The sequence below is a fragment of the Pleurodeles waltl genome, chromosome 6 (genome assembly GCF_031143425.1).
Source record: "Pleurodeles waltl isolate 20211129_DDA chromosome 6, aPleWal1.hap1.20221129, whole genome shotgun sequence".
Taxonomy (NCBI): domain Eukaryota; kingdom Metazoa; phylum Chordata; class Amphibia; order Caudata; family Salamandridae; genus Pleurodeles; species Pleurodeles waltl.
Window position 1 is genome coordinate 1,112,067,897 of NC_090445.1, and position 19,272 is coordinate 1,112,087,168.

Genomic DNA, 19,272 nt, shown 5'->3' on the forward strand with positions numbered 1-19,272 from the left:
CAGCTGACAAGAGGTGTAAACCCCCAAAAGACTAGCCACACCTTTAGGGTGGGCTAGGAGGACTGTACAGCTGAGGAAGAGCCCTGCCATTTTGAAGGACCCTGAAATAGAGTATTTAGGGTAGCATAGTGCGTACACCCACAGGATGTTCTCACCTCAGGGGCAGATTAGCTGCAGGGACAGATAGCCTATTGGCCACTGTCACTCTTACCTCTAAAACTAGGATTTAAAGGCCACCCCAAGACACAAGAACCTCAGTTCTGCACAAGATTATGAGAAAGGATGCCAGGAAGCAAGTGATCACCAGCAACAGGATGTGGTCTCTGCTGCAAAGGTCGAGAAGGGATCCTTAAGTCCCTGGGGCACCATATACTGGAACTGCATGAACGACTTGGGTCCGTGGCCGAAACTCTACTCTACCTGCAAGAGGGACTCTTGTGGACACTAGAAATCAAGTCAAACTCCCCTGGAATGGTGGAACCAGTCCCATGCAAACTGCAGGTAAATTGACATGATGATCCAGAGGAATTGCCATCCACTGGGCTCACCAAGAGATAGCCCAAATAAAAGTGGTGAAGTGCATGCGGGGAGTTGTAGTTGAGCTCATACCAAGTTTCCAGTTGCTACCGCACTCCCTTTGACCGCCATGCGCCGAAGTAACTTTGGATTATGTTTACCGCAACCAAGGCTTGTTGGGCGCCAGTCTGGTAGCTGACACCTTAAGTGACAATTACAGCAAAAGAGCACTTCTCAGCACCTGTGACTGATGTTAGCAACGACCCCACTCATGAGTTTCTACATCTTCAAACTGGTGAGGTCGAAATTGGTAAACGATCTTTGGCGCAACACGTCCCCAGTGATTGACAGCTGAAGCTACCTCTGCACCCAGAGTCACAGAGCAAGGTAGAAGAAATCCAGCTATTAAGCCTGGGTCTTGGGACCCCACAGACCTCTATCCTGCGAGGGTGAGAAGTAAGTCAACTAGAAGAGCCAGTTTGTCTCAAGAGTGCTTTTTCCCATAGACCGCAATGTTGAAAGCCCTGATTTAAAGCCCACGGACAGTTCAAAAGTTACCTCTGCACCCAGGGTCCCCGAACACAGTACAAGTAATCTGTCTGTAGAAACCTGGTCCTGGGCCCCAAAAGACATCTATCTCGAGAGGGTAGAAAGTAACTTGCCCTCTAAGTGATGGTTTGTCACTAGCAGCATTTCCCATTGACAGCAATGTTGAATGTCTGAAGTATTTAATGCAATTATTTTCTAATGATTTTAAAACTCATAGCTCTGGTTAGATGTATGATAAAACGTTTGTTTTGGTGCCTATATTTATATAAAATACACTCTATTTTTATAAATTGGTGTTGGAGTCATCTCTGTTGCTTATGCACCAAATGGTACTGTAAAATACTTTACACATGTTCCTCCAGTAATGCCTGACTGCTCTTTGCCACACTACCAGGACTGAGCTAAGGAGTATTGCTGTTGAATCCAAGGATCATCTCTGTGTATTGTGAGAATATTGCATGGTAAGGCCTCCCAGCCATACCAAATAATATTCCACCTTGCAACAAGTGTAAAATATTTTCTAAAGTTACATGGCGCAAAATTATTCTCATGAGAATACATTTGTTTGAGTTGCAGAGAACTAATTATGATAGCAGGGCATGGTTGGAAAATGTGAAGCACTTAATTTTTTCTTAAGGTCACTAATCAAATCTCTTTTTGAAATGCTGTGGTTGTGTACTATACGAGTGATAAAGACTGTGGGCAGTGGATTATTACAGATCCTCCAACAATTATTTTTTTAATTTTCCAAACAGTTTAGGAAGTTTTCATGATGGGGCTTTCTAAGACCAAAACAGGCAAAACAAATCATTCAGGAGTCTGACGGACAGCAATTTCCTCACATATTTGCATGAACTGGAGTCTGGGATAAAATATGTTGACCTGGAAGTGGATTCTTATTAACAAGTGCCAATAAGTGTTGAAGCACCTCAGGTCTTTTCTTCTTTATTTACGTCAGATCAGTGTAAGCTGTGGAAAACTACAAAGAGCGTACTTTCCCACTCAAAACTGAGTCCTTAGTGCAGTGGCTGTTTCTGGTGACTTAGTTTCACAGACTGTCACTTAGTCGCAGAATGTAGTTTTTATAATTGACAGTAGCACCGACTTTAGCAGTATATTTATGAAAACGAGATCTAAAGTGCTCCACTGGATCTCATGACTAGTCTCTTTAGAACCCTCCAGCTGAACGAGTGTCCCTTAATTGGAACTTCAAGTTAAATTATAATGTTTCACATACACTTTAACTTTAGTGTGTTGTCATCTACGGCCAGCACCTTCACTCTGAAAATTGACCAGGACCTCTGCCAATTCCTGCATGTTTTTCCTAATTTGTCCGTTATTTTCGCCCACATTTCACTTACTTTTTAAGGTGAAACCTTGCAGAACACATGGAGAATAAGAGTCTTATTAGCAGCACGCACAAAAAATGCCAGGCAAAGGACTGGTGGCACCTTTCGGCGTGTGGTGGAGGTCTGGCCTTTTGCAAAGCATTGCCGCTTAAGATCATTTGTGAGAGTGCTGCAGGTGATGTCTGAATCAGTTTCCACAGCTCAGGATTGCATAGGCATGCCCGATCTCTCTGTGAAAGCGTCCTGAAGTTGAAAAACTTTAAGGCATGTAAAGTCTGCGAAGAAGACCAAAGGCCCCTCACATTTATTTACGCTTACTCTGTGCTTTATTCTCTCACCAATTACCTCATTTACTGTCGCAGATGCAGTTTTCAAGGCACCAGAAATTATATTGTCTCTGCTGTTGTATTACCATAGTTTTACAGTAACCAACATTTCTTCCAACTCTCCACAATATTGTAAGGACTTTTTAATGAGTTCAAATTATTTTCTGCTATTCTGTGATTTAATTAGCGTCAGGCAATGGCAGCCTCTGTGATCTTTCTATCTTTCCAAGCCTTTTCCCTATTACTTCATAAGCTATCTCATTTTCAGCACCACCTTTTTATTTATTTTTAGATTTTTTATGTGGTTGTTGCATTGATTTTTAACTACCTTCAGTCGTGGATCCTCCTAAAACATCTCAAACTGGTCATTGTGCACCTTTTTATGTAAGGCTTTGTATCACGCTCCCCCAAACTGCCTCTTGTTTGAGTTGCAGGCTTCTCTGCGAGTTTCATTCGTATGTACTGTCTTCCACCAAGCCACAGTTTAGTCCTGTAATGTGTTCCATTTTGTATCATTTCAGAGGCACTGCCAGACGTCTGAGTTATTCCTGTTCTCAGTGTGCTCCGGATCCTATTGCAGTTTCTTGCGCAGTTTTCACTATTTACGTCAGTTTTTAGTTCACCCTCAGTGTTCTTTCACTCGTCTGCCACATTTCCATTAGGACATTTTGGGGTAAGAAGTTTGGAGGACTGTAGTTCTGCTCAATGTATTCTTTGTTACACCATTCAGGAGGAAAAGAATCTGACCTTGCAGTATCTCTATCCTCCATAGAAAGTTCTTTATCCCAATTATATTGTTCGATTTTTCTGAATGGGCAGGCGGTGACGGTGATATTGTTTTAACTCATAACTACAGTAACCCGAATTCTAAAATCATTGAAGACCTGGCTCTTCGACTAAACCACATGAACCGTAAGCCTGGTCAGCACCTGGAGACCATCCAGGTTGATAAGCGCTCCTCTAGAAATCGACTGAGTTATTGATTGAAGGTTTGTGTCTGAAGCTCTGTATCTTTGTTGTATTCAGTTAACTGGCATATGTATTTCTGTTCACTCTTCAAATCTCAAACATGCTTCTGTTGCCTTAATGTCTCATCGGCAGCTATTCCTCCATTTGTTTGGTCCTTAGTCTCTCTCTCTGTCTCTCTCCTCTCTGTGTGATCCTGCTCTAGTGATTGTTACAGTGACTTGCAGAAATTCCCGCCAGTTACTTAGCTAGTACTGATTTGCTGAACATCCAGTTTTTTAGGTGTTCCATGTTGCAGCTGTGAGGGATAGTTGCATGTCAATTTCTGCACTATACTGTTTAGGTGTATGTCTGAGATTTACAGAGAGCATAGCTGCCTCCAGTAGGGCTCCCCAGTGTTGAAAGGCTGTACTATCGCACCCTCTTCCCAGCAGCGAAGCAGGTCAGCACAACATATATCGGGGAGGATCTTGCTTATTGCTGGCATTGTTAGGTCGGTGATCAAGGGACTTCAGATGTAATTTAGACCGGTAGGTAGGGTGAATGGGTAGAAGATGCCCAACAAGCCCTTTCAAAATAATTGTGGCTTCAGCGGTACAGCTATCAGCCTCTCTATCCATATGTCTACTTGAGTACTGAAAAGTATTAAGTGTTACATTGGTTACAATAGAGGGTTCCTATGTAATTCCAAGCATCATTTATAAACAGTATACATATGTCTCTCACACACACACAAACAGAAAAAAGCTGAATTTTAAGACCACGATTATTTGTGGTAGAAGAAACAATTCATCATTAACGACAAAAAAATAATGATTTCATTAAGTTGCCATACCTCCTATTTCTTTTCTCCCTCTGCGATCAATGAATTCACATCTGATGCATCAAAACCAAAATCACGCTGATAACACGAGTATGCATCTATTCTTTCATTTATGAGACAAACCATAAGCGGCATTGGCCTCTAAACATTCCTTTACACCCACTTGCTTCCTAGAAGAATGTGGTGCTAAACTGCCAGGAATTGCATTTGGGTCTCTTTCAAATTTCGCAATTACCAGAAAAATAGGTAAGTTCATGCCTGATTCCCACAGTAATTTCTCATTTCTCCTCAGAGTTTCACCTTCAGGAGCCAAAATCTACAAATAAAACAAACCAAATGTGTGGTGATTCTGCGGATGTTGTACTTTTGATGGGGCATGTAGCTTCAATTACCCCTTCCATGAAATTGTCAAGGGACTTGAAATGGTTAACTATCAGAACCCTATTGCAAGTTATGAGATTCAGAGAAAAGAGGAAAACCACTCAGTCTAATTGGGTAATGGAAGCAAGGCACTGGAACGTTTATTGCTTGAAAGGGCCATTCCCACTAAGCTGAACTCCGTTAAAGTTACATCAAACACCATAAGAATTTATTTCCTATTAAAAGAGTAAAAGGTGAATTACCTGGCATTAACAGGTGTATTCGGATTGAAGAATTCACTTGTAACTTGAGATGCATACCATGAAACGGCTATCAATGTGCAAAAACCTTAAAATAGATAACATACACACATTAATCAGAAATTTTGATAATTTTCCTTTACAATAAACTGTGTCGAATGGTCGCCATTTAAATTGTGTCAAGTAAAACTTGACAAACAAAATCTCAACTGTTTCAGAATATCAAAAATTTTGCAAATAATCATGATTGTACTCTCTTATTATAGCTTACAACTAACTCCTGTACGTTAAAGAGAAAACTTACGTTTTTGTGTGAATTCCGAAAACTTACTCTCAAGCAGATTGCTCCTATGTACTTCTGAAGATATAATATATTTTTTATTGACTTCTATGTGGCAGAGGAATGCAGAATTTTGGTCATATGAAAGAAATTGCACATACACTATGCTTTTGCTCTCGAGTCCCAGTTTTTTTTACACAATAGCAACAATATCAGAACATTAAAACCTACATTCTACATAGTGATAACATTACAAAATCACTCATCCTTTCGATGTAATTGTTTAGGTGCTATCTACGCTAATATTCAAGTTGGACAATAGACATTAAAGAAAGCCTAAATCAACGAATTGCCAAGAAGGCGAATGCCGCTATTTGCAATGCTTTTAAACTTGCTATCATACACAAACCAGGGTAAGAAAATACAATAAAATAACACCCTAATAATTACAAGAATTTCTAAAAAGAAAAGATTGGAGTGAGCAATCAGAAATAGCTACAAAAACTCCACTGCAGGAGTAGCGTGGAGCACGATTACTGGGCAGGGCCACCCTGGGCAGGAAGGCAAGTGAAGCAGACAGTGTACCTGACTGAGAAGAGGAAAAAGGGGAAAGACTGAAGAAGAACAATACTCAACCAAAATCCGTGGGAGAGAGGATTGAACTTGGAGGGGCAGAGCGATGAAGGCTAGTGAAAGTGAAAAGAAATGATAACATCATATATTTTTTATGAGCATTTTTGTTACATAAAGAATTTATCAGAAACATGTTGTGGCACCTGAACTGAATAAGCAAATTCGCATTTTTCCCTGAAGTCAGATTTTTCTAGAGGAGTTCACACTTACCCCCTGACTTTGGTCTTGCATGGAGGCACATTACTCTGGGTTGCCTGAATGTGGGTGCCTTCTGAAGCAGGAGAGGCTGGCGGTATAGATGGAGTGTGGGTACGACATGGAAAGAGGCTTCATAGCTCTGCTAAATGCGCTAAGTGAAACACATGCCTGAAGCCAAGGAAGACTGTTTGTCCCATGAAAACACAGGACTCTCACAAGACTTTCAAATGGTGATGGCCAACGTGAACTTTTAAAAGTATAAGTAGATTGTTGTTATCGAGCATATGACATAGGAGAAGGCAAACTTGTAAGAGATGGCACACAGGGCCATGAAAAGTACGCCTTTTGACACATAAAACGACATTTCCCAGAGTCAACGTTGCAGCCCCAGCCACCATAGGATCACTTGTCTGGCATCAGGCGCAGGTGGTCCCATTCATGTAATATAGATGAAGGCACATAAGCACTCCAGGAAAACAAAATATCATACATATATTGCCACACGAGTATTCTATCTCATGAAAAGAATGTATCAAAACGTATTCCAATGCTAAATTAAAGAGGTACAGCCATGACCCGTCCTTTAGGGCGGAGGGGCCACCCCCCCCACCTTTTGCCCCTCATGAAGAGAGCCTGTCAGGCTGAGCAAAGGTCAGCCTGACAGACACTCTTCATGTTCAGATTAGGCAGCCACGAGAGAGACATGTGTGATTTGCACAAACTCCTGGCTGCCTGAGCTGAACTTTGCTGGGCTCAAGAGGTCACAGCTCCTATGGGCGTGACCTCCTCAGCTCAGCAAAGGTGCCTCAAGGCCCTTCCCCTCGGTGACGAGGGGAAGCGTCACCCATTGGCTTAGACCTGGGCGCTTAGGGTTTAAGCCCTAAAGCCCCCAGGGCGGATGTCAATCAGTGACAGCGCGTCACAGAGTGGGATGGGGTCAGCAGTCTCACTGACCCCATCCCACTCTGTGACGAAGTTGGGACTGCTTCCTTCCCTCATTGGCTGACCTAAGCAGCCAGAGAGGGAAGGCAGCAGTCCCAACCCTCCTGAGACCTCCGAGATGAAGGTAAGTGTGTGTGTGTTTTAAATGAATGTTTGGTGCGTGTATGTATGTTTAAATGTTGAGAATGGATTTGCGTGAGTGCGTGTGTGAATGAATAAGTGTGAGTGTGCTTCCAGCCCACCCCACTCCCTCCTAAAATTACCGGCTGCCATTGAAGAGGAATAATCCTTGGCCCATAGTTCCTCCAAAACACCATCATCTTTAGCATTTACTTGAAGTTTTTTTTATTTTATGGCTCCTTTTGAAATACGACGGAGGTATACATATTAAATATACAAATGTTTCACTTAATGATAACAGGTTCTCATTAACTCTAAGGTGCGGAATTAACGGTGTAGAAACCAAACCCCGAAAATGTACTGAAAAATTGGAAATGATGGTGGAAATCAGTTAAAATGGGCCCGATTTCCATTTTAATTGCCCAATACCTACTCCATTTTTGCTTCAGCTACTGAAATCACAGGGAAAACATGACAGGTCTGCAGTAACTTCATGGACTTCTTAATTCAAAGTGGGAGCGGTAACACGGTTCATTGCGCCATCGGTAAATACAATCTTCCTATAATAAGTGTCGAATCAGTATATTATCCAGATTGTGCCCGACCATACATTTTACTACAAGTTAAGCAAAACCACTCAAATGGAAGCTCCTTTACAGCTCGATGAAATCTCTGATGCCATTTCATTGTAAAAGAGCTAAGCCTTCCCTTAAGTTTAGTTCAGTCATAATAAGCCACAAAAGGTTGCTTTTTTGTTTAAGCCGCCTTAGCTTAACAGAAGTATCTTACGTAGGTATAACTATATCAACCTCAGATCATTGTGTTTGTTTATTCATAAAAAATAATAATATTGTCATGTATTGCAGCTTGTGGTGGTTTTAAGATTTTATGTGTAATGACACCTGTGTTATTCATGGCAAACATACTGTATTCTATATATAATTTATGGGCTTTGGTTCACCCTCTCCAGCCATTTGCTTCCTTGACTCAGGGGCATTCAGCAGTTGGCTTGAGACATTGCCCATCACATATTGGACCATCCCTCTGCAGTATTTTAGTCTCACCTTATTTCCACAGGCTGTTTGTGGGTATCTTTTCTCATACACTTGAATGCAAGAGGGACTACTTTACATTTGAAAAGTACACTTTGACATCACGCATTTCATTCTGTAGTTCATCCCTGCACTGTATGCCCAAAGCAATTCTTTTTTAAAGTGTTTTGCAGTGCTGCAATATTTTCTCATAGCTTTTGTTAGCACAGGACAACAAATGATGTTTTAGGTCTCGCACTGCCGCCTGCAACAGAAATGGCATACAACAAGGAGCTTGGAGTTCGCCCACTCCTTATCATTCATTGGCTTCATTGTCACTCTTATTTGCTGCTTCTTAACTGGCAAGTGTGTGCCGTCTTCACTTCTTCTTCATGAGTACGGTGCATGGACCAAAAACTGATTGCTTCTTCTTGATTACTATCCTTCTTGTGCTGTGATAGAGCTACTACTTTATTTTCTGCCGTATTGACCTTGTCCGTATTGCTTCTTCCCACTCCCTTCCCACGCTGTGCGCAATGCTTATCCCCCTCCCACCACCCTGGTGCATGTTGCTTCTTCCCCTCCCACACCACCTTAGTATGTGTTGCTTTTACCCTCCCATTGTCCATGTGCTTCTTCCCACCCCACGCTCGCGTTGTTTGTGCTGCTTCTTCCCCCAGTTGCAGCGTTGCCCCACTGCCATAAGAAGAAAAGAATTACTATGATGCAGCCATCGCTAGGTGTGTTATAGGGCCTTTTCCCCTCCCTTTGCCAGTTCCCTTCCACTCTGCCTGCCATTGTCCGTGTTGAAATGCCCCCCCCCCACCTGCTATAGGGAAAAGAAAGCATTAGGACACAGACAGCGCTAACTGTGTCATAGCGCTTGTTTTCTAACTTTTAGCCCTGTTACACAGCAGCCACACTGATTTATAACGTGGCTTAAAGACATTGGCAAATTTAATTGACCTATTAGCTTTGACAATGCTTCTTTAACAAGTGTTCCACTGTTTTCGTGAATGCTGACTTTTCAAGGTTCATCCCGCATTATGACCACAAGGGGGAACATGGAGATAAGCAATGCGTTCGAGAGCTCTAGACAGCATATCACGGTGTTAGGAAGATTTGTCGCGTCTTCTGATTGGGAAATAAAGCTAATGTTGCACAAAGAAATGACAGGTAAACAGGGTCTGTGTTTGACATACACCTATTCATGCCATAAAAATACATCTAAATGCAGTTGCTAAGTCGAATTGTCTAAATTCCGACAGTAACGCGAGTCCTGACTGAAAGCCACCCTTAAAGTGCAATAATATACAAAACATTCTACAGATTGTGTTAAAGGATAGCTGTTTTTTGAAAACTAGAATACTCGAAAAATTGTGGTAGTATATAAATTAAGTTACAATATAAAACTCCCGGAAAAAGCGTGGAACAACCAAACATGAATGAAGACCCCGCCGCCTCATGCTTTTGCAGAGGTCCTGAAAATTTATATTCCACAAATAACCTCTCTTTCGTGGACAAAGGAATCCTTGCAGGACAATTTGATTAAGTTGCATGATATGTCGCAAGCTATAAAATTGCCAAAAATTACGACAATAGGAGTATTCAAGATAAATAATCTATGCAAATAGAATTTTTCAGTAGTTTTCAGGCCAACAGCAGGCATTATTCATGTTGCGTGGCATGATGCATGCTCTCTAATGACGTAATTTGCTCAGACAGTCCATTCCATAATTTTAAAAACCTGTGCCCATCACTGCAGTGCCTCTGCCCGACATAATGTGGGAGATAGAGTGGTCTATTTATTGTTCATCCTGGATGATCGTTAGGAAAAGTGTGTCTCTTGCCTGGTTAGAGGTGCAAAGTAGCAAACAAAACACTATGACGCCTTCTGACAGGAAGATCTCAAAATGTCAGATACCCCTCATATCAGTCATCTCCTCTCACCCAATATTGTGGAGTGTCCCAGGGCTCACCCCTTAGCCCATTCCTAATAAATGTTTACATGTTTCCACTGGCCTCTCTAGGTAGATCTTTTAACTTTTTACATTGTCTCATCTGCAGGAGGCACACAGATCTTCATGTCTGTCTATGAGAACCATGATATTAGCAGATGTAAATTCCAACAGTGTATGTCAGCCGTGGCCTCATGGATGAGCCAGTACTGCTTAAAACTAAACAGTCAAAACTGAGTCCCATCTTTGGTAAACACTTGCCAGCTTGGATAGCCCAATGGTGTCTGAGGAACTAAGAAATACCCCAATAACTGGTCAGCATAGCAAGAAATCAAGATAACTTATTTGATAGTCAACTAAGATTCAATTTCTTCTTGAAAAACAGTAGTCAAAACCCTTATCTTATCTAGGTAGAGGTGAGTGAGCCACTGAAAGTTACAGCTAGTCTCGAGCCTGAAGCCTGGCTCTGGCTCGGCTCGAGGTCCTGTTGGAACGTCAAGCCCATAACAAGCAGATCTTTCATGTGGCTTCTGCCTGCCTCCCTTCCTCCCTCCTCCAGGATCTGACATTGCGTCAGAGCTGCTGACTGTGGAACTTGGGATCTAGGTTTGAGTCTCAGCGTCAGCACAACATCCTGTGATTCTGGGCAAAGTACTTAATTTACCCATTCCCATAAACAATGTATGTGACCTTTTGTAATATAAATGGTGCTCATGTTGCGCTAGACCATCGTTTCGAGTTCATGCTGGATTTAAAAACTACAGAAAAATGAATTAGGAGTTCAAAACAAAGCCTTAACATAAGGAAACACAGATATGCATTTCCGTCAGATTTGTACAAAGTGAGGCCAGAAAACCTGGATAAATCGTGGCTTCCCAGCTTAAATTGTGTGAATCATGGCAAATATTTTATTTCACCAAAACTCTTTTTCTTAATTATTGTGCATGAAACCACTTTCAAATGTATGAGGTCAGACTACCGGTTGTACATAAATATCACTTTTAATAAGTATCTCTCAGTGCAGTGCTATACCGTGCCCTATTAATGTCTAAGCTTCCAAATGTTAACGAGGTACACTTTTTTGACTTTTAAAAGACTTTTTCATATTTTACTTGATGTTTTTTGTATGGTTTACATACCATCTTTTTTAAAGGCTCCACTCATGCACGGGCTCTAAGTTCCAAGCTAGACTCTTGGCTCCACTCTGGCTCGGCCCTCCCTGTATGATTTCCTGGCCCGTCCACCTCTACATGTAGGTTGGACTATGGGAACTCATGGTATTTAGGCACACAACACTGTGTTCTGGAGTGCATGCAGGTAGATTAGAATGCCGTAACGAGGCTCTTGCTGCACATTCCTAGGAGCTCCTCCGTCAAAGCACATTTGTACACATTGCATTGGCTTTCAGTGTGTAAACACATTATTTTAAAGCCCTTTGCTTCAGACAAAGTGCTTTCATAATGCTGACCGAGTCTGCATTAGGCCTGGCCGGAGCATGTGGAGTTCTGCTATGCGGAACTCCGTGAAATGCTGAAAAAACTCAGCCGTACTACACGGAGTTCCGCAAGCGGCAGAGTTTGGGTAAGTCGCACTGGTTGCACTGATTTTCAGCACCAGGAGTTTCTCTTGTGCTGTAAAATCAGCATGAACAGCATCACACAGAATGCCAGAGAGTGCAAACTTGTTTCTGCCACTCGAGTAGATTTTCTACTCGAGCAGCAGCTTCCTCAACATGAGCGGCAGTTTTCTCATTGCGAGCGGTCACGGCCTACCACGACCGCTATGATTCAGAAATCTCACTTGTGCTCGCCAACTTAGTGATTTCTCTCGCTCACACTTGCCAACTTAAAGTTGGCAAGTGAGAGTGAGAGAAAAAACACTGTTCCATGTCACTTCACAGAGTTTTTGGGAACTCCGAGCGGAGCGCAGGATGGGGAAAACGCTGGCGGAGTGGAATTCTTTGCTAACCGCCAGTCTACATTAGGAAAAAAAAAATGTGATTTCTTCCCATTCACTGTCTTTGGTCACTATCCCTTCAACAAGTGGTGATTCCGAAACTGAAGGTATGCAAACAAGCAGGCAGGCCATTTTCTTACCTATCTGCCAAACTTTGAAAATCACTTCCATTACAAATTCTCTGTGCATTTATAAATAGCTCCTTCATGGAAAAGCTTAAAACCTGGTTGCTCCAAATACCTTAATGAGGGACACTGCTCTAATTGTCCTGTTGACAATTGAATCTTACAGGATGCCCATCATTCATTCATTCATGTTGATATAGAAACTGAAAAACATTGGGATTCAGCCTTAGATTGTGTATTTCCTGCAGTACCAAGAACATTTGTTTTTGCATGATAAACCCAAGGCACACGGTAGACTCTTGGGTTGATCAAATTTGTTCAGGAAAGCTGGTAAGGGACAGGAAGGGAGAAGGAATGAAGATACCCCGCTCATCAGCAGTATCCTCGCGAACACATGGGTGTCACTAGAGAAGTATGTATACTTGTTGCCAAAGAGGTCACCAAACATGTGCTCCTGTTTGCAGTTCAAAAAGAAAAAAAATAATAATAATACATATATATATATATACATATATATATATATACATACACATACACATGTACACACATATATACAAATACACACACACACATATATATATATATCTATAATCTATGAGATTTCCTTGCCCCATTTATTATGACATTTTTATGACTGCTCAAGAGCAGGCATTAAAAGGGGTCTTCCATTCTTTAGAATGGGCCCCTATGTACTCTGCAGGAGTAGCGCCAATAATTGGTACCCCTCCTGCAGAGTACATCAATAGCAACATAAAAAATGACACTATTGCCCTCTACCTTGTGTCAAGGGGGTGCCGTATTTTAAATACGTCACACTCATGGTGGTGGTAGGGGGGGCGCTAAGGGTGCAGGGAAAGTGGCGTTGCACTCAGTGCAGCGCCACTTTCCATAAATCTGCCCCTAAGAGACCTGGTTTTGACTGAAGCTGTCACCAAGATGCACTCTAGATGTGTCTTGCAACCTGTCCTACAGTAATGTTGTGTAGCTAAAGAAAACGTAGCCTGCATTTTCCCTTATTTTTGCTGAGGGTTTCTTTAGTTACACCCTCCTTTTCCAATGCCATTTCCTTTATTTACCCCTTTCATATCCTTTTCTTTATTTACTCCTTTCATATTCATCCACACCCACTATATTCCCACAACCACTGTCTTTATCTTCCAGCATCCCGAAGCAGTAGGCCTCGCCACGGGTGTCAGAGCTCTTGTTACAGGGTGAAACTAGAGGGTTTCACTCCACTCCACTCCAGTCTGTCCCACCCAACTCCAATCTAACCCAGACTAATCCAATCCACCCCACCCCTATCAAATCCACCTAAATTCAAACCACCACACTCAATCCAATCCACCCTTATCCACTCCACTCAATCCAATCCACCTCACTCCAATCCACTCCATTCCACCCCAATCCATCCCAGTCCGATCCATCCCAATCAAGTTCACCCCACTCCAGTCCAACCCACTCTAGTCTATCCCACTCTCCAACCCAAACTACCCCACCCCAATCCAATCCACCTCACCTCAATGCAATCCACCCCAGTGAAATCCACTCACTCCATCCCAATCAATCCCAGCTGACCCAACCCAGTCCACCCAACCTCACCTCAATACACCCCATCCCATTTCAATCCACTCTAATCCACCCCACTCCACTCCACTCGAGTCCACCCCACCCCACTCCACTCCAATCCACTCTACTCTACCCCAGGTCACCCCACCCCTTCCCAGTTCAGTCCACTGCACTCCAATCCATCTAGCCTACCTCACTCCAATCCAATCCACCCCACTCCAATCCAATCCACTCCAACCCAGTCCACCCCACTCCAATCCACCCCACCCCATCCCAGTTTAGTCCACCTCACTCCAATCCAATCCATCCACCCCACCACACTCCAATCCACCCACCTCAATGCAATTCACCCCACTCCAATCCACCCCAGTCCACCCCAATCAAATCCACCCTCATCCAATCCAACACACCCCACCCCAATCAAATCCACCTCACCTCAATCGAATCCATCCCACTGCAGCCCATCACATCCCAATCCAATCTACCCCATCTCATTTCAATCCACCCCATCACAACACCAATCAACCCCACTCACTCCAATCCACCACACTCTACTCCAATCCACCCACTTCCCCAATCCAGTCCACCCCATCCCAGTTCAGTCCACACCACACTACTCAAATCTATCCATCCCGCCCCACTCCAATCCATCCAGCCCGCCCCATTCTAATCCATCTAACCCACCCCAACCCAATCCACCCTACCCACCCCACTCCACTTCAATACAATCCACCACACTCAGTCCAATCCACTCAATACAATACAACCCACCCCATTTCAATCCTACCCCAATTCACTCCACCCCATCCCAGTTCCGTCCACCACATTCCAATCCAATACATCCACCCCAACACACTGCAATCCACCCCGCCTCAATGCAATTCACCCCAATCCAATTCACTCCAGTCCACTCCAATCCAACCCAACTACTCCACCCCAATTCAACCCATACCACTGCAGCCCACCACACCCAATCCAATCCACCCCAACCCATTTCAATCCACCCCACCCCACTCCAATCCACCCCACTCACTCCAGTCCACGCACATGTTCCCAATCCAGTCCACCCGATCCCAGTTCAGTGCACACCACTCCAATCCATACATCCTGCCCCACTCCAATCCATCAAGCCAGCCCGTCTCCAATCGGCCCAGCCCATGCCAGTCCAATCCACCCCACCCCAATCTAATCCACCCCACTCCAGTCCAATCCACCCTCTCCAATCCAACCAATCCCACTCCAATCCTACCCACTCCACTCTCGTCCTACTCACCCCACTCAAGTCTAATCCCCCCACTCCAATCCAGTGAATCCAATCCGCCCACTCCAATCCAGTCCAGCCCACTCCAGTCCAACTTATCCACCCCACTTTAACCCACTCTAGCCCACTCCATTCCAATCCACCCCACCACACCCAATCCAATTCACCCCACCCCACCCCTATCACTCTAATCCATACCGTCCACCCGAATCCAATCTAATCCATCCCACTCAAATCCACTTGAATCCCTTCCACCTCACCCCATTTCAATCCACCCCACTCTAATCCAATCCACTCCACTCAATTCACCATACTCTACCCCAAAACAATCCACCCCACTACCTCAATCCACTCCATCTCACTCCATCCTATTTCACCCCACTCCACTCAACAACACGTTCTGACATTGAACCACTGAACTCTACTGCCCTCTACTCAACTGTACAACACTCTACTCCTCCTACTCCATTCTATGACATTCCAACGAATCCACTCCTCTTTGACACTCAACACCACTAACTTTTAGCCATGCTGAAGAGCAGTCACACTGGTGTACAACATGGCAAAAAACACATTGCCAAAGTCAATAGCTCATATATGGGCAGGACCTATTGGCTTTGCCAATGCTTGTTTGTCTCACAGCTATTGAAGTTGGAATGTCCTGAGATGAGTGAGTACTGGAAGAACGATTTTTTTACTTTTGTGAAAAGAAGATTGAATTGTCCGTCTGAACTTTGGATTTGGCCGCAACACCACTCTGTCATGAAAACATTTAACGTAGGGAGAAGTGATTAACAGAGATGTTAATTCACCCACTTTTCTCCCACAGGTGATGACCAGTAAAAATGCTAGCTTCGCTGACAACCAGGGTATGTTGCTTGTTCCAGTGGCTCTAAGAGTTCCTTTTGTAAACCCTCTTAAACCACAGAACAAAAACAAGAAAGAACCTGAGTGGACATGGTGAGTTACTCTTGAAGGCCCATATTTATACTTTTTGACGCTAAACTGCGCTAACGCAGTTTAGCGTCAAAAAGTTTTGCGCCGTCTAACGCCATTCTGAAGCGCCATGCGGGCGCCGTATTTATGGAATGGCGTTAGACGGCGCAATCAGACCGGCGCTGCCTGGTTTGCGTGGGAAAAAACCACGTAGACCAGACAGCGCCGGCGTAGGGGGAAAATGGCGCATGGGCGTCTTAAAATGGGGCAAGTCAGGTTACGTCGAAAAAATCGTCTTAACCCGACTTGCGCCATTTTTTAACGACGCCCATCCCCCATCAACATGACTCCTATCATTGTAAAGATAGGAGTCATGCCCCCTTGCCCAATGGCCATGCCCAGGGGACTTCTGTCCCCTGGGCATGGTCATTGGGCATAGTGGCATGTAGGGGGGCACAAATAAGGCCCCCCTATGCCACCAAAAAAAAATATAAAAAATAAAAAATTATACTTACCTGAACTTACCTGAATGTCCCTGGGGTGGGTCCCTCCATCCTTGGGGGTCCTCCTGGGGTGGGCAAGGGTGGCAGGGGGGGTCCCTGGGGGCATGGGAGGGCACCTGTGGGCTCATTTTGAGCCCACAGGCCCCTTAACGCCTGCCCTGAGCAGGCGTTAAAAAGTGGCGCAAATGCGCCGTTTTTAGCCACGCCCACTCCCGGGCGTCTCTTTTGCCCGGGAGTATAAATACCACGTAAAGGCCTGGGAGTCATTTTTTAGACGGGAACGCCTCCCTTGCATATCATTAACGCAAGGAAGGGGTTCACGCTAAAAAATGACGCACATTCCGGGAACTTTGGCGCTATTCGCCTCTAACGCCATCGTATAAATATGGCGTTAGTTGGCGTTAGTTTTGCGTCGAAATTGCGTCAAAAAAAACGACGCAATTTCGGCGCAAACGGAGTATAAATATGGCCCGAAGTTTTTTTAACAAAGACTAAGATCAACTAAAGGTTTCTTCTGGATTTCGTGCATGATTTTATGGCTGCCCACTGAGAACACAATGTAGAAGGGGATAAATCATTACCAATACCATCTATCAGGAAATCCAAAATGTTATATGGATCCCACAAAACTGGATCAACTCCTCTGACTGTTCACCCGGAACAGAAGTGCTTCCAAATTTTTTGCAATTGCTTTTAAGGTGGAATCTTTCTTTACTGACTGTATGCTGTATGTGACATGTGCCTTCTTTGAAGCAGCCTCGATTTTGTAAAAGCAGGATACTGAAGGGGGCCAGGAAAAATAGCTAGAGGTGGACATAGTTCCAATGCAAGTGTTTTAATGGGAGAAACCACTATTGCTCTGACCAGTAAGGGGCTATGAGAACTATCACTCTCTTCCCTCTGAAACCCCATTAAGCATCGTCTGGAGGATGGGAAACAGCGTGAAAGCATACAGTACTTCACTTGGCCATGAGAGAGTCAAGGCATCTATACCTCAAGGTTCCTGACATGGCCCTTCAGTACAGAATAGTGGGCGAAAACATTCAATGTGGACACAAACAAGACTATCACTGGGAGACCAAACTAATTTATCACGAGCTGAAAGGGATAAAGAGTCTGGTGGAAGGCTATGGACAATGGAATATACCAACTCACGCTGTCTGCCCGGACACTGGCTGACCCTAAAATGTACACTTCCCAAATCGAGTAGAGGTTCACTTCTGCCCATGTGAGAATTTCTTTGACAAGTGGTGGAGGAGCCTGACACCTTGTCCCACCTTGCCTGTTTATATATGAATTTGCAACTTGGTTGTCTGTTCTGAATAAAACTGATTTTTATATCCATGAAGTTGCAAAGGTAAGCAGTGCTCTTCCTACTGCTGCTAATTCTATTCAATTCAGGGAATTGTGACTTTCCAAGTCTGACGACCTCCGTTGCACATCCTGATGCTCAAGATTTCCCCCTAACCCCACTGACTGTCATCTGTTGTTTTAACTAGGGGAAGGGGGTCTGCCATGTGAATCTCCTCCCACAGATTCTGAGGTGATAGCCACCACCGGAGATAATGAGCTATGGTTTTTGCCACTGATATCTCTATGTGTAGTTCAGGGAAGATGATGACCAGTGAAGCAATACATGCTGCACCAGTGGCTTGAGGTGAAAACGTGACCATGAAACCATTGTCGTACAAGAGGACATTAGACCAAGAATGCTCAACCATTGCCTGGCTGAAGGTGTTGGTTGCTGGTGCTACTGATAAAGGTGGATCTGTAGATTCCTCATCCTGCCCTCCAGTAGGAATACTTTCACCTTCTTGGAACCAAGCCACGCCCAATGAATAACCTCTGACTAGCTGGAAGTAGATGAGGCTTCTCCCAATTCAACCACTTAAACAGTCCATATGACATATGTCACGAAAAGCATCACAGAACAGTGAAATACAAAGAGTTGACCCTAAGGCAGGCATAGCTTGGCTATTGCTCTGAAACTTCTCCTTCTTCTTTCTGACAGAAGTAGCAAGAGAGGGTGCTTTTGCCCTCATGTGGCTCTGAAATGATCGAGTCACACACCTCAAGAGAGTGGACACCCATACTCTTGAGGTGCTCCCTCTCTGCCTGCAGTCAGTGCTAGACTAGGTCTCAACTGTAGTTGCAACATCAAGGGTGCACCAGTCACATAGTTGAACAAAGGGTCATAGAAAGGTATCTTGCTTTTGTCACCACCTCCTGGACTTACAGGAGCCCTTGGTTGAAAAGCACATACCAATTCTTGCATCAGAGGATGATAACATTGGCCACCGCCTCAAGAACTTTGGCCAGGTACATTGGAAGCAGAACAACCTCCAGCTGTGAAACTTGTTTCTCAAGCCTCTGTCCCCAGACATTAACTTTATCCTCCATTACTGAAGGTAAAAAGATCTATCCCTAAGAAAGACTCACACAAGAAGTCAAGGATGGGTAACTCTTCTGAGTATCATCAACACAGAACAAAACAAGAATGACCAAGAGAGAATCACCCCAAACTTTAACTGGCAACTTCATAAATGTAGATATAGGCATTAGTGCCACTGACCTGACCACCTTAAATGATTGCCATGGTCTTTCAATATGTGAT

At 43.9% G+C, this 19,272-nt stretch overlaps 1 protein-coding gene across 2 annotated transcripts in view; it reads right to left on the reverse strand.

Annotated features, from left to right (window-relative positions):
- Positions 1-19,272, reverse strand: part of CLDN19 (claudin 19) — a 103,508-nt gene that overhangs the window by 38,004 nt on the left and 46,232 nt on the right. The window contains exon 3 of one of the 2 annotated variants that reach the window (XM_069240259.1): positions 5,153-5,237. The exons of the other annotated variant lie outside the window; for it this stretch is intronic. Coding sequence (XP_069096360.1) covers positions 5,153-5,237 — 85 coding nt within the window. The remainder of the gene's footprint in view (positions 1-5,152; positions 5,238-19,272) is intronic. 2 annotated transcript variants of the gene reach the window in all.